The 15444-nt window shown below is 37.1% G+C and overlaps 1 protein-coding gene across 1 annotated transcript; it reads right to left on the bottom strand.

Moving 5' to 3' along the window:
* Positions 1 to 10072: 10072 nt before the first annotated feature.
* Positions 10073 to 10942, bottom strand: LOC110200741 (olfactory receptor 14I1-like). Its single transcript, XM_020976155.1, has one exon. The coding sequence runs from the start codon at positions 10940 to 10942 to the stop codon at positions 10073 to 10075; it is 870 nt and encodes a 289-aa protein (XP_020831814.1).
* Between the last annotated feature and the right edge of the window lie 4502 nt (positions 10943 to 15444).

Raw genomic sequence — 15444 nt, 5'->3', positions numbered from 1 at the left:
ACATGTGCAATCATGCAAAACATATTTCAGTACTAGTCATGTTGTGAAAGTAAAAAACCCCACAAAAGTAATAAAGAAAGTGAAAAAAGTATGCTTTCATCTGGATTCAGACACTATTCGTTCTTTCTCTGGGTGTAGACAGCATTCTTCATCATGAGTCCTTTGGAAATTGTCTTGAATCATTGTATCTTTGAGAATAGCTAAGTCATTCACAGTTGATCATCTTGCAATATTTCTATTATTATGTACAATGTTCTCCTAGTTCTGCTCACTTCACTCAGCATCAGTTCATGTATTTCCAGGTTTTTGTGAAATCATCCTACTCTTATTTTTTACAATTATATATCACAACTTGCCCGGACATTTTCCAACTGATGGACATACCCTCAATTTCCAATTTTTTGCCATGACACAAAGAACTGGCATAAATATTTTTATACAAATAGGTCCTCTCCTCCTCTCTACTTTTTTTTTCATTTCTTTGGGATATGGAATTAGTAGTGGCATTGCTAGATCAAAGAGTATGCACAGTTTTATAACCTTTTGGATATACTTTAAAATTGCTCTTTAAAATTGTCACATCAGTTCACAACTCTACTAGCAGTACATGTCCCAACTTTCTCCCATCCTATCCAACTGTTATAATTTCCCATTACCATTATATGAGTCAATCTGACAGGTATGAAGTGGTACCTCAAAGTTGTTTTAATTCAAATTTTTTTAATCAATAATGATTTAGAGAACTTTTTCATGTGACTATAGATAGCCTTGATTTCATCTTCTAAAACTGCCTGTTCATATAGTTTGACCATTTATCAATTGGGGAACAACTTGATTTTTTACAAATTTGGCTAAGTGTTCTATATATTTGAAAAATGAAGCCTTTATCAGAGACACTTGCTATAAAAATGTCTTCCCATCCTTTTTGTTTTCCTTCTAAACTTGGCTACACTGGTTTTGTTTATGCAAAACCTTTTTAAATTAGCATAATCAAAATTATCCATCTTATATCATGTAATGCTGTCTATCTCATTTGGTCATATATTTTTCTCTTCTCCATAGATCTGAGGTAAACTATTCCTTACTCTCCTAATTTGTTTATGGTATCGTCAATTATGTTTAAATCATGCAATCATCTTGACCTTATCTTGGTATACAGTATAAGACACTGGTCAATACCTAGTTTCTGCTATCTTGTTTTCCAGTTTTCCCAGTAGTGTTTGTCATAAAACTTAGTTCTTGTCCAAAAAGTCTGGGTCTCTGATTTATCAGACATTAGATTACTATAGTTATTTACTACTATGTATTTTGTACCTAATCTATTCCACTGATCCACCACTTTTATTTCTTAGCCAGTACCAGATTGTTTTCATGATTACCACTTTATAATACAGTTGGAAATCTGAATAGAAAGGCCACCATCCTTCACATTTTTTTTAATTAATTCCCTCAATACCTTGACCTTTTGTGTTTCTGGATAAATTTTGTTATTTTTTTCTAGCTCTACAGAATAATTTTCGATAGTTTGATTGCTATGACACAGAATAAATTAGCTTAGGTAGAATTGTCATTTTATCATATTGGCTCAGCCTATCCATGAGAAATTGATATTTTCCCAGTTATGTAGGTATAACTTTATTTGTATGAATATTGTTTTGTAATTGTGTTCATATAGTTCCTGGGTTTGTCTTGACAGGTACATTCCCAAGTATTTTATATTGCTTACAGTTATTTTCAATGTAATTTCTCTTTCTATCTCTTGCTGCTGGTCTTTGGTGGTCATATATAGAAATGTTGATGATTTATATGGGTTTATTTTATATCCTGCAACTTTGCTAAAGTTGTTAATTATTTCAACTAGTTTTTTTTTTAAATTTGATTCTCTAAGTATGCCATCATATCATTGGCAAACAGTGATAGTTTTGTTTCCTCATTGCCTATTCTAATTTCTTTGATTTCTTTTTTATCTTCTTATTGCTTTTTCTATTCCTTTTTAATTGCATGCCCAATTCATTGATCTACTCTTTTTCTATTTTATTGATGTGAACATTTAGAGATATAAATTCTCTCCTGACTACTGCTTTGGCTGCATTCCACATGTTTTGGTAGGTTATCCCACTGTTATCATTCTCTTTAACAAAATTATTGATTGCTTCTGTTATTTGTTCTTTGACCAACTCATTCTTTAAGATTCAGTTATTTATTTTCCAATTAATTTTAATCTATCTTTCCATGGCTATTTATCTAATGTGATTTATATTGTATGGTGATCTGAAGAGGATGCATATAACATTTCTGCCTATCTGCATGTGACCATGAGGTTTTCATGCAATAATACATGGTCATTTTTGTGTAAGTGTCATGTACCACTTCTCCAGAGGTCTATCATATCTAACTGTTACAAAATTCCATTCATCTCCTTAATTTTTTTCTGGTTTATCTCTTTTTTAGGTTTACCTAGTTCTGAGAGGAGAAAGTTGAGGTACCCTACTAGTACAATGGTACTGTCTACTTCCTCCTGTAATTAATTTAGCTTCTCCTTTAACAATTTGGATCCTATACCTTTGGTGCATATATGTTTAATATTGATATTACTTTATTGTCTATGATACTTTTGGCAAGATGTATTTTGCTTCCTTTTCCCTTTGCGTTAGATATATTTTTTGCTTTTGTTTTAAGATCATGATTGCTATCTTTGCTTTTTTTATACTTCAGCTGAAACAGAATAGATTTTTCTCCATCTCCTTATCTTTACCAACGTGTGTGCATCTCTCTGCTTCAAATGTGTTTCTTGTAATGGATATATTATAGGATCATGATTTTTAATCCACTCTGCTATCTGCTTTTGTTTTATGAGTGAGTTCATCTCATTTACAATCATGGTTGCTAATTTGAATTTCTCCATCCTATTTTTCCCATTTATCCTTCTCTCTCTCACTCATTCTCTCTCTCACTCTCACTTTTGCTCTCACTCTACTTTCACCCTGTCCCTTCTCAAAAGTGTTTTACTTTTGACCACTGCCTCCCTCAATCTCTCCTACCTTCTATCACTGTTACCCTTTTCTTGTCTTCCCCTTTCTTACTACATCCCTATAGGGTAAGATAGATTTCTATACCCAACTTAATATGTCTATTATTCCATCTGTGAGCCAATTCCAGTGAAAGTGCATTTCCTACCCCAGCCATCTTTCTGTCTCCTGTAACAGGTCTTTCGAACCTCTTTATGTGAAATACTTTACCCCATTCTGCCTCTACTTTCCCTCTTCTCGAAGTACAATCCTCTTTCTCACACCTTAACTTTGTTTTGGTTTACTTTGGTTTCTTTTTTTTATGTCATCCCATCAAAGTAAATTTGTAGTAGCACTCTCTGTCTATGTATATTCCTTCTAACTGCCCTAATAGTGATAAAGTTCTTAAGAATCACAAGTATCATCTTCCTATATAGGGATGTAAATAGTTTAACCTTCTAGAATCCCTTATGCTTTCTCTTTCTTGTTTACCTTTTTATGCTTCTCTTAAGTCTTATATTTTTAAAGTCAAATTTTCTTTTCAGCTCTGATCTTTTCACAAGGAATGTTGAAAGCCCTCTATTTCATTGAATATACATTTTCCCCCTAAAGGATTATATTCAGTTTCATTGAATGAGTGATTCTTAGTGGTAATCCTAGATCCTTTGCCTTAGGGAATATCATATTCTAAACCCTCCATTTCTTTAATGTAGAAACTGCTAAATTCTGTGTAATCCTGACTATAACTTCATGATGTTTGAATTGTTTCTTTGTGGCTACTTGCAGTATTTTTTTCCTTGACCTGGGAGTTCTTGAATTTGGCTATATTTCTGGGGGTTTCATTTTGGGATCTCCTTCAGGAAATGGTCAGTGGATTCTTTCATTTCTATTTTACCCTCCAGTTCTATGATATGAGGGCAGTTTTCTTCATTAGTTTCTTGAAACATGATGTCTAGGCTCTTTTTTGATCATTGCTTTCATAGAGTCCAATAATTCTTAAATTATCTCTCCTGGATCTATTTTCCAGGTCAGCTGTTTGTTTCGTTTTGTTTTTTTATCAATGAAATGTTTCTTCTATTTTTTTTTCATTCTTTTGGTTTTCTTCAATTGTTTCTTAATGTCCCATGGAGTCATTAGCTTCCATTTACCCAATTTTATTTTACCTCAGCTTCAGAGGTTGCATTGAGCACATTCTCTGCAAACAGAGAATCACTTACTAACTCTCCCTCTACTTTAATCTTGGCTTGTGACCTTTTCAAGTTAAATAATTTATTGTCAGTGTGGTAATTGACCTTGATGCCATTTTCATCTTTGTTGAAGGGATCTGACAACATGCTGAAAACATCATGAACTCTACAAAAAGACCTCTAAAAGTGCCATGTACCTCAGTTTAAGAACTCCTGTTCTAGAATTGACCAGGGTAAAATCTACAATGCCATTCTTCTAGGATGAGAAATTATTATTATTTACCATTACCTCAATTTTAAACAATTAAAATGAAATTTACAATATTAAATATTTAGCTGTTTGCCTACAACCAGTAGAATCAGACACCCCAGGAAGATTTTATTGGTTGATGATGAAGATGTTTGTAAAGGTTGCTTTGTGATCAATTGATAATGGCCAAGTTCTTTGCTTCTTGGGAGCTAAGATAGTGCCACAATTGGAATTTACCAGAAGGATAAACTGAGGCAAATCTCTGAGCTAGATATCATTTATTATAAGAGGCATGCAATTAGATAATAAAGGATAGATCTAATGGCTCCATCTCTGGCCAAAAGACCCTAAATTAATGGTGCACTATATTTTTGTAAGCATAGAAGACCAGAATGGAACAGAAATTATCTAGTTGGCCAGTATCACAGAGATGGAAGATCATTATTGTCTGCATCAAAGGAAGGGGGCATAGCCCCCACATGCTATGAGGACCACCTCTCTCTACCTCTAAGAAATGCTTTGTAAATTTATGAGTCCCAGCTACATCCTGAGGTCCCTGATAAGAGCAAACTGACTGGTGACTAGGAAATTTGATAAGAGTACCTTAATTGTTAAAGATGGAACAAGGTCAGGTTGTCCTAACTTTTCAGGGATACCTCACAGAATCTTGCAGCAAATGTTAGGACAATGTTTTATGAAAGTATTGAAAACAGTTTTTCTTTAACTAGTAGCAAATGTATCCTTGACATCTCTCTTCAGAAAGGGAGAGGCTGAGCTTAAGCACACATAAGCTTCTCCACTCAAACCTCATAGAAGAGACTTTAGGTTTGACAGAATATTATTAAATGTAAAATATAAGATCAAAAATTAATTCCTTCAATAGGCAAGCCATAATTATATGCCAAGCACAGAGCTAAATCCTTTACAAATATTATCGCATTTGATTTTTACAATTTGAGAGGTAATTATTATTGTTATCTCCATTTTACAATTGAGGAAGCTGAGGCAAACAAAGGTTAAATGACTCTCCATAGTCACTCAGCTAGTAAGCATCTGAGTCTGGATCTGAATTCAGGTCTTCCTGACTTAAGGCTCATTTGTCTACAGACTATGCCAATTTGCTGCTTCCTATGTCTGCTTCCATAAAGCTCCAATTTAGGTCTCTCAAAAATAAAATGACTAGGGAACCTTAATTCCCCTAAAGGTGCTCATCTTCAAACTGTGTTATATCAAACAATAAGAAGTTATACCATTTGTATATTTTCTTTATTAACCATCATTAGTATCTAGAAATTTTTATTATTTGACGTGCTTATGTTGATCAGTTCTCTGTTACAAATTCAATTTCATGTAATTTCTTTAATTTTACATTCAAGCATTTTCAATTAATTTTGTTGCAAATGTCAAAAAAAAAGAATGATACTATATCTCTTGTGCAAATGCCCACACGTTATATGCACACAAAGACATTCCAACAAAAATTTTCAACAGAAATCATGTGGACTATACCCCACAAGCCATCCTCCTAAGCTCTTGTTTCATGCTTGCTCTGAATGAAATAAAATATACAATTAGAAAATGCTGAAAGCAGGGTTTTCTTTATCCTGGTCCTCAGAATCCAAATCTAGAGCACTTTTGTAAAAACACTATTAGAGAAGCCAGACTCACATCAACCCTGAAAGACTAAAGGAAATTCTATTTCCCCCAGAGAAATTGGCTCTTTCTTTCAAGGCAGATCAATTATGGGCATCTGTTTAATTTGCTTATTGATATCACAGAAACTGCCTAAAATGAAGTTTAGTCTTAAAAGGATGTTTCGGGGCTACATCTGCTCTCAGCACTGCAAGGTGGGGGTAGGGGGCTTTTTGTACTGGCTTCTCAAAGTGTTTGATTGTTTGTAATTGAACTGACCTATCCGAGATTCAGAAACTGCATAGGTTTCTTGTGTCTGTTTCTGGTCTACTTAATACATGGCGGAGAAAGGTTTTTTGTTGGCTGCTGAAAATTCCTTAGAAATGAGAGACTATACAAAAGATTCCAAAGGAGAAACCTGAGCTCTCTTTCTTGATTATGAGTAAAGGAAGAAATGCTGTGAGCCTCTGGACTGAAAAAGACTTCAAGGCTTACTCTCCCTGACAGGGGCTGAGCCAAGGCTGTGAACATTGTTTCTTTGCCTCTTTACATTTGTCCTTCCCATCACCTAAGTGAACAAGTAATAAAATAGAATGCCCCACACTTTGGCTTTGTCAATGCCTAAAGTTTATCAGAGCTACTAGATATGACAAATATGGACCCTGAACAGGGTCCAGCCCACCAGTGAATTAGCCTAGTAGCTTCAAAATCATGTCTTGAATGTAAGGTAACAATACACACTTTGGCTATACCATAGCTAAAACTGTACTTTGTGGTGAGAGGAATATTTATGCCCACCAATTAAGAGCACAGTCTGCCAGTTCTCTTAATTTCTTCAGTCTGCAAAAAGATCCAGAGCTTGCAGGCGATAAATCTGAATCATGATTCCTGAAAGAAAAAAAAAAGCTAACATGAAGATCTTATTTATGTAACATAATAAAAAATAACAATGTGCATAAAATTTTATTATCATAAATCATCTTGATGTTCATCATTTCATGCTCTCAACACAAGTATGGATGGGCATCTTTTCATAATAATTTTACATAAAAGGAAAATAATAATCATAAAAGTTACATGATTTCACCAAGACCACATGACTAGAAAGCAGAAGAACCATCATTTTAATCTAGGAATTCAGAAACAAAGACTAGAAAATATTCAACATTGCATTGGGAAATACAGAGTCAACAGTCAGTACACACGTATTAAGTAATTACCATGTAACATGCACTGTGGTAAGCACAGAAGATACATATAAAAAAAAAGAAGACAGTATTTGCCTTCAAGGAGCTTACAATCTAACAGGAAATAAGTAGGGGATAATTAACAGAGGGAAGGCACTAGAATTAAGAAGGGTTGGAGAAGGCTTTCTGTAGAAGGTGGGATTTTATTTGGGATTTAAAGGAAGCCAAGGAGATCAGTAACTGTAGTGGAAGAGGAAGAGCATTCTGGGCATGGGGGGAGAGGAGAGGGCAGAACAGCCAAAGAAAATGCCCAGACTCAATAGATGGAGTGTCTTATTTGTGGAACATCCAGGAGGCCGGTGTATGTAAAAAGTGTGTGTTGGGGACTAATGTATAAGAAGACTGGAAAAGTGGGGGGGGTAGGTTATGAAAGCCTTTAAATGTCAAACAGAGCATTTTGCCTTTGATCCTGGAGCCAATAGGGAGTCACTGGAGTTTATTTGAGTTAAGAAAAAACAGAAGCAATGAGAAGAAGAAAAAATAAAGAAAAGAAAGGAAAAGAAAAGAGAAAGTATATTTAGCTAAAGGATAGCTAGAGGTGAAAATTCCACTATAATCTTCCCTGTCCAGACCACAATTGGAGTGCCATGACAAATTCTGGGTGCCCCAGTATAAGAAGGATATTGATAACTTGGACAGCATCTAGCGTAGGGCTACCAGGATAGTGAATAGATCTTATCCAAGACAGATAAGGATTAATTTAAGGAAGTGAGAATGTTTCCTTAAGAGCAGAATCCTGAAAAGGAAAGGGAGGGATGAGGAGAAGGAAGAATGGTGTCTGGCTTCAAGTATTTAAATTGTTGTCAGATAAAAGTGATTTGACTTGTTACATTGGCTTGTGAGGTTGACATGGAAACAATATAAGAAGCCTATGGAGATGCAAATTTAGCCTTGAAGTTGGGAAAATTACATAACTATTTATGTTATGACTATATGAGATGGGTCACCTGGGCAGAAATTCACCATACATTTTAGCAAGATTTACTTTTCAGGTATTGGTTGTATTAGATAACCTTTAAGGTACCTTACATCCCTGAAATTTCATCATTCTGGAAATTATTTTTGATAAATTTGCAAATAAATAGTGAAAGACAAACAAAAAGTACAAATAAAAGGATGCTGAGAAAAAAGATACGTGATAGATATAAATAGATGACAGATAGAAACATGGATACATAGATAGATTTACCACCAATCTTTTTCGGTAAATTTTAGGTAATGAGGAACTGGTTGAGAGTAGCCCAATCCATGAAGCTTATACAATTTGCTCTGCCTGGTGCCAACCTATGAGGAAGCTTGGAGAACCAAAAATATGTGATGGTGTGTAATGGCTCAGTCTTGACTTTCACCAAACCATTCATAGACACTCTGTGAGCGTTTCCTTTCCCCTAACTGAATGTTAAATAAAAATGTTTAAGAGTCTCCTGATCTGCATATCGAAGATTTCAAAGAACTTGAAGAAATTAGTAAGGAAAATCGCTCTATAGGGCAGCTAGATGGTACAGTAGATACAATGCCAGTGGGGTCAGGGAGACATCTTCCTAATTTCAAATCTGGCCTAGGACAATTATTAGCTATGTAACTTTGGGCAAGTCACTTAATCCGGTTTGCCTTAGTTTCCTCATCTGTAAAATTAGCTGGAGAAGTAAATGGCAAACCATTCCAGTACCTCCGCCAAGAAAACCCCAAATGTGGTCACAAAAAGTCATAGTTGAACAACAACAATTTTATTTCCTACAGTTTTGCTACATTGTTTCAACTAAGTCAGGGGTGGGGAACCTGGGTCCTCCAGGCCACACGTGGCCTTCTAGGTCCTCGGGTGAGGCCTTTAGACTGAGTGCAAGTTTTATGTCCAGACTCAGGGCTGGGAGGGTCTGAGCGCGGAGCCAGCGGCTCGGGGCCGCGGGCGGGCGGGCGGGGCTGAGGCCGGGCCAGAACGGGTGAGCCCGGGCGGCGCTGCTACGGGCCGCTTTGCGGGTGGGTCCAGGCGATCTCCCGGGCAGCGCCGGCAGCGCGGACAACGCCACGGCCGGGCAGCGAGTGAACGTGAACGTGAACGTGGGCGTCTTGGGCCACATCGACAGCGGCCACGGCCGCTTCGATCGGCAGCCGCCGGCCGCGAGCTTCATCATCAGTCATTTGGAGTCATGCTTACTCATTGCATCAGTCATCTTTCACATTATTTTCCTCTGTAATGCTATAGTCTTTGCTAAATGGTTCTCCTAGTTCTGTTCATTTCGCTGTATACCAGCTCACACAAGCTATCCCAGGTGTCTGTTATTCTCTCTTTCAATTTTTAGAGTCCAATAACATTCCATTATATAATATGCCAGTTTATTCATTCATTCCCCATATGATGGGAATCCATTGTTTCCAGTAAATTCCCCCCAGGTCTCTGCTTCTGGCATTAAGGCAAAATGGGCTCATGGTTGGATGGATTAGTCAGTTTATAGGCAGCATCACCTATTATATAGTAAGGATTTTTTAAATGGTTCAGTCATTCATTTCTATGCAATAATTGTCCTAGCTTTGATTTTTTTGGTATATTCTTTCAATCATTTTGCGGATCAAAATGGCAAAATGACTGACAGGTTCATTTTTAATCTAGCTGTTGTGCCTTCTTGTATATTCAACACCCCAGCCACACATTCCTTGTCTTCTTAATTTCCTTAGGGTTAGACACAGTCTTCCTGAGAAAGAATGCCATTCTGATTATCCTAATCAGTGCAACTTTAATCTTCTGGTTTCTCAGGCTGTAAATGATGGATTCATGAATGAGGGCAGGACTGTGTAGGCCATTGCAATAAGAAGGTTCTGAACCGATGTCTTGTCCGATGTTGGCCCCAGGACCGCAATGATTGCAGAAAGGAGAAATAAGAGAAGGACAATCAAGTGAGGGGAACAGGTAGATAAGGCTTTGTAGCGTCCTTCCACAGAGGGGATCTTGAGCACACTGGAGAAGATGCGAGCATATGATATAATTAAAAAGGCAAAACACAATAATAGAAAACATGAACTTAAGGCAAGGAGTAGATATTCAGCATTGTAAACATCTGACGTTGCAACCTGCAATACCTGTGGTATATCACAGAAAAACTGGTGGATCACATTGGATCCTGAGAAGGGCGAGCGGAACATGTTTCCTATGTGCAGAATAGAATAGATAATGCCAGTGAGCCATGAGCCAAGTGCTGCCCAAAGGCACCGGGCTGGTTTCATGATGACCCCATAGTGCAGGGGGTGGCAGATGGCCACAAAGCGGTCATAGGACATGGTCATGAGGAAAGCAAATTCTGTTGATCCAAAGAAGAGAAAGAAGAAGATCTGAACAGTACATCCGAGGAGAGAAATGGATTGAATGCCCATCAAGGTGTTAACAATGAATTTGGGAAGAGTTACTGAGATGTAACAGATGTCCAACAGGGATAAATTGCTTAGAAAAAAGTACATTGGAGCATGGAGGTGCTGGTCAGTGACTACTGCAGTGATGGTGAGAAAATTCGCCATTAATGTTGCTAAATAAATGAGGAGAAAGAATATTGCATGTAACACCTGCAGCTCTCGGATGTCAGCAAATTCGAATAGGAGAAATTCTGTGACAATGGTGAAGTTGGCCATATCTGCTGGTGCCCTATAAATTATCAAAACTGAAAATGCAACATGAGTAGAGGAAACAGAGACAAAGAACAAAACTAAAATGCCTAGGGGAGCCACGAAAATAAATCTGTTCCGTTAAAAAAAAAATTCAAATACAAAAATGTCTCATTTGTGTTAGAGCTGAGACAATAACTGATGATGCTGAGAAGGGAGGTGCTGGTTCCAGAGCTGAGCCATTATTCAGCTACCATCTGGAGATACTATAGAGTCTTTGTAGTGTAAAGACAGTTGTGTTACTGCTAGGTAGTGCAGTGGATAGATCACTGGGCCTAGTATCAGAAAAACGTATGTTCAAATCCAGCCTCAGACACTTTCTGGCTGTATGACCCTGAGCAAATCACAACCTTTCTTTATATGTTTCCATGTAGGCAAAATGGGGTTAATCATAGCACCTACTTCCTTGCAAGGATGAAATGAAATAATAATATATGTAAATCACTTATCACAGTGCTTGACAGTAAATGCTATATAAGTGTTTGTTATTATTATTTTTATAAGGTATGGGTGGGTAGATGACAGCAGGAAAGTCCTAGCTGGCAAGTGTGAGGAAAGACAAACTCAAAGAAGGAGAAGATGAATGTCCGGGCTGTGCAAGGGAAGGTGATGCATTCTTTGATTATCAATTAGTTTCCAAGTGACACGGGAAAAATGACCATGATCATGATATAGTTCTAAAAAAAAGAATAGTGGTGATATGGCATTTGAATAATTTCATTATTTACCTAATTCTGTCATTTTTGATAGTTTTTCATAGATTTCAAGGTCTCTAATTTCTAAATGATACCAATTCCTTCCTTTTTAAAAATATATTCATTTTTATCAGCAAAAATCTTCTTTCTCTCACTCACCTTCATCCCCCACCCCAAATCAGAGCAAAAGAAAAGAAATCAAACCACTATTACAAACATGTATAATCAAGGGGGAAAATTCCACATTAGCCATATCCAAAAAATGTACCATTGTGCAATGAGTCCTTCACCTCTTTACCAGAAGGTTGGTAGCATGCTTCAGTACAAGTCCTCTAGCTGTGTGAACCCAGGCAAGTCACTTAGCCATGTTTGCCTCAGTTTCATTATCAGTAAAATAAGCTACAGAAAGACATGGCAAACTACTCCAGCACCTTTGCCAAAGAAAACCTCAAATGGGATCATGAAAAGTCAGACATGATTGAAATGATACAACAAAAATTCCTTTCTTTAATTTAACCTCTCTCTTAATTCACCCTTCTTTCTCTCCTTTCCCTCTTCTTTCCCTGTTAAGTGAAATATATTTGTGTGCATAATTCTATGTGTTTGTTCTTCCCTCACTGAGCAGTTCAGATAAGGATGATGTTCATAATCAGTCACTCCCCTCAGCCTCTCCCCTTTGTTTGTATAGATACCTACATACACTCTTTGGTTTTCTGAGATAATTTTCCCCAATCTTCTTTCCTCTCCTACCTAGTACATTCCTCTTTCTCTTTTTTTTTTCTATTCTTGTCTTAAGCACATCAAGAGATAATAGAACTATTTCTAGACCTCCTCTAATTAGACTCCACCCTATAACCTTTAAAAATGAAAGGGTTCAGAAGGGAAACATGTATCATGTCCCCGCATTAGAATGTAAAAAGTTTATCTGTGTTTATTCCTTTATCATTGTTCGTTCATGTTTACCTGTTTACATTTCTCTTAACTGTAATTTGAACTTAAAAGTTTCAATACAGCTCTGTTCCCCTGCCCCAATCAGAAAAGCTTGGAATTCCTCAGTTTCACCAAATATCCATTTTTCCCCTGAAGGATTATGCTCAGTTTTTATGAGTAAGTTATTCCTGACTGTCAACATTTATCTCTTTGCCTCACAGAATACCATTTTCCAAGCTATGTAGTGGATCCGTTCCTTTATAGTGGTGGCTACTAAATCATGTGTGATCCCTACTATGACTCCTTGGTACTTCAAGTCTTCCTTTGTAGCTACTTGTAGTATTTTTTCCTTTGACCTGGAAGCTCTGGATTTTGTCTATAACATTCCTAGGAGTTTTCACTTTGAGGTTTCTATCAGGAAGTGACTGGTGGATTCTATCTCCACTTTATTCTCTGATTCTAAGAGATCTGGGCAACTGTCTTTTACAATTTCTTAAAATGTGATGTCTGTGCTCTTTTTTTTGTGGCAGATACAGATACATACACATACACACATTGAGACAGAAGAAAATGAATGGAGGTTGCCTCTCCTAAGTGACTCTTCTACCACACTCTTCAAATGGCTACACTTTTGTGACACCTTCTTCCAGCATAAATGCTCAGCTCCTCACATCAAAGCTCATCTCCAGATGTCAGAAACTTGCTGAATTTTCCGCACAAACTTAAATGCAACAAATCCTGAAATAACTACTTTCCCAATTACCTCAGGCACCTGCATTTAAGCTCGTACAACAACCAAGCTCAGTCTCACTGCAAAAACGTAATTCTCATTACTAACTGCAACTTCACCATTGTCCAAAATAATAGAATCATTCAATTAATTCTGATAAATACGCTCTTCTCTGCTGCCAGGCTAGTTTCTTTAATTCTCTCTCTCTCTCCACATGCACACACACATGCGTATGCATGTGCACGCATGCATGCACGGGAGCACACACACACACACACACACACACACACACACACACACCTTGCTGAAGCAAGAACATAATTTAAAATTGAAAGAGAAAGCTGAAGGAGAAAGGAGCGGCCATCTAATCCGTCCAGTACACACCTGACAAGTGGCCATCCACTCTTTGAGCAAAGACCTTTGGTGACAGGGTATCCTCTAGTGCTTTTGGCAGCTCATTCCATTTTTTATGACAGATTGTTAGGAAGTTTTGTGGCTGCTACTGCTATTATTGCTCTTGTTGTATTTGATACCGAATCTAAATCATCCTCTTTGCAACTTTCATGACTTTTCTTTGGTTCTTCCCTCTGAAGCAAAACATTGCCAGACCAATCCTTCTTCACTTGTCAAACCTTCAAATATTTGGACGGCATTATCATTTTCCCTTGGTTTGCTTTTCTCTACAGTTATTCCCACTTCTATTTTTTCATTTCATATGAATAAACTTGAAGCCCTTCACCATCCTGATTACCCTTTTCTTGACCCTTTCCAGTTCATCCCGTGCATAGCCTTCATATACTATAGCGCCCAAAACTAAACTAAATGTCTCAGATCTGATCTGAGTAGAGCAGAGGACAGAGAGCTAGCCTGTTTCTTCCTTATTCCTGGAAGCTTTGCCTCTTAATATAGCCCAAGCTCTCATTACCTTGTGTAGTTTTGACATCATTCTCCTGACTCACATTGAATTATTGGGTTTGCAGGACATAATTCCTTATGTTTGAAATCTCCATTCTTCTTGGTTTCAGAATATAAATGTTGTGATCCATGGAGATAAATGTATGAGAAGCATAAGGCTTGCATGTTAAGAAAATATTCAGTCTTTCAAAGAGATTTCCCCTGGGAAATTCGCATCGCTGGACTATTACCAAAGGCCTCTGACGTAGCAAGAACAGATCTGATTATCCCCTTTAACAGATGGGGACATGGAAACACAGAAAAATGAAAGGTTTCAAAATAAAACCCAAACCTCCTTAATCCTCCCCCAGTTCTCTTTTAGCACAGAATCCTGGTATTTAGGCAACTGAGATACATTCTAATTGCTTTGCAACATTTAGCTTTTCAACCAAATTCTCCCTGTGACTTCTAGCACACATCGCACATTTGCAACTAATTAAAATTAAAAGGTAGATGCATATTTGTAGAACAAAATGATAGTACTACTACTACTGCTACTATTATTACTCCTCTACTACAACAACTGCAACTACAACTACTACTACTACTACTACTATAATAGCACGCATTTAATTTGATCTTGAGATTCACACACCATCTCTTTAAAGCTTCACATTAACACTTCAAGGTAAATTCCACAGGTATTTTCCTTATTTTTGAAAGGATAATTTGTGACTTACTCAAGTTCACATAGGGAATCACTACTGGAGACAGATTTTTTTTGTTTGTTTTCATCATCTTAAATGATATCCAGCACATGATCCATTATCCAAATGATAGCCAGCACGTATCCGTACATGCTGCCTCTTAAGAAACCAGTGACTTGTAAGTTATCAAACCACGATCTTGGTTTCACACTTATAACAAATGAGCAACCTAGCCTATCGAGCAGTGGTGCAGAGAGGAAATAAAAGATGACAAAATGTGAATTGGCAGTTGTGGAATTTTTGCTTTCTACCCAGGGTGTTATTTTCGCCCTTACTATGGCAGAAGTGCTAATGACTATCAAAAGACTATCTCCTCTCTAAGTTAACAGATTCTTCCCTTTCAGACTAACTGCAGAGAAGGAATGAAGATTATTACACATTACCCTGCTAGCTTCTGCAATATAGCTAGTATTTCTTATGTGACCATCCGGAGAAATACACTTATTAAAAGAT

This window comes from Phascolarctos cinereus, unplaced genomic scaffold (assembly GCF_003287225.1).
Source record: "Phascolarctos cinereus isolate Bilbo 61053 unplaced genomic scaffold, phaCin_HiC Scaffold_9;HRSCAF=440, whole genome shotgun sequence".
Taxonomy (NCBI): Eukaryota; Metazoa; Chordata; class Mammalia; order Diprotodontia; family Phascolarctidae; genus Phascolarctos; species Phascolarctos cinereus.
The sequence above is the reverse complement of the archived record's forward strand: the minus strand, read 5'-3'. Positions and strand labels throughout refer to the sequence as shown.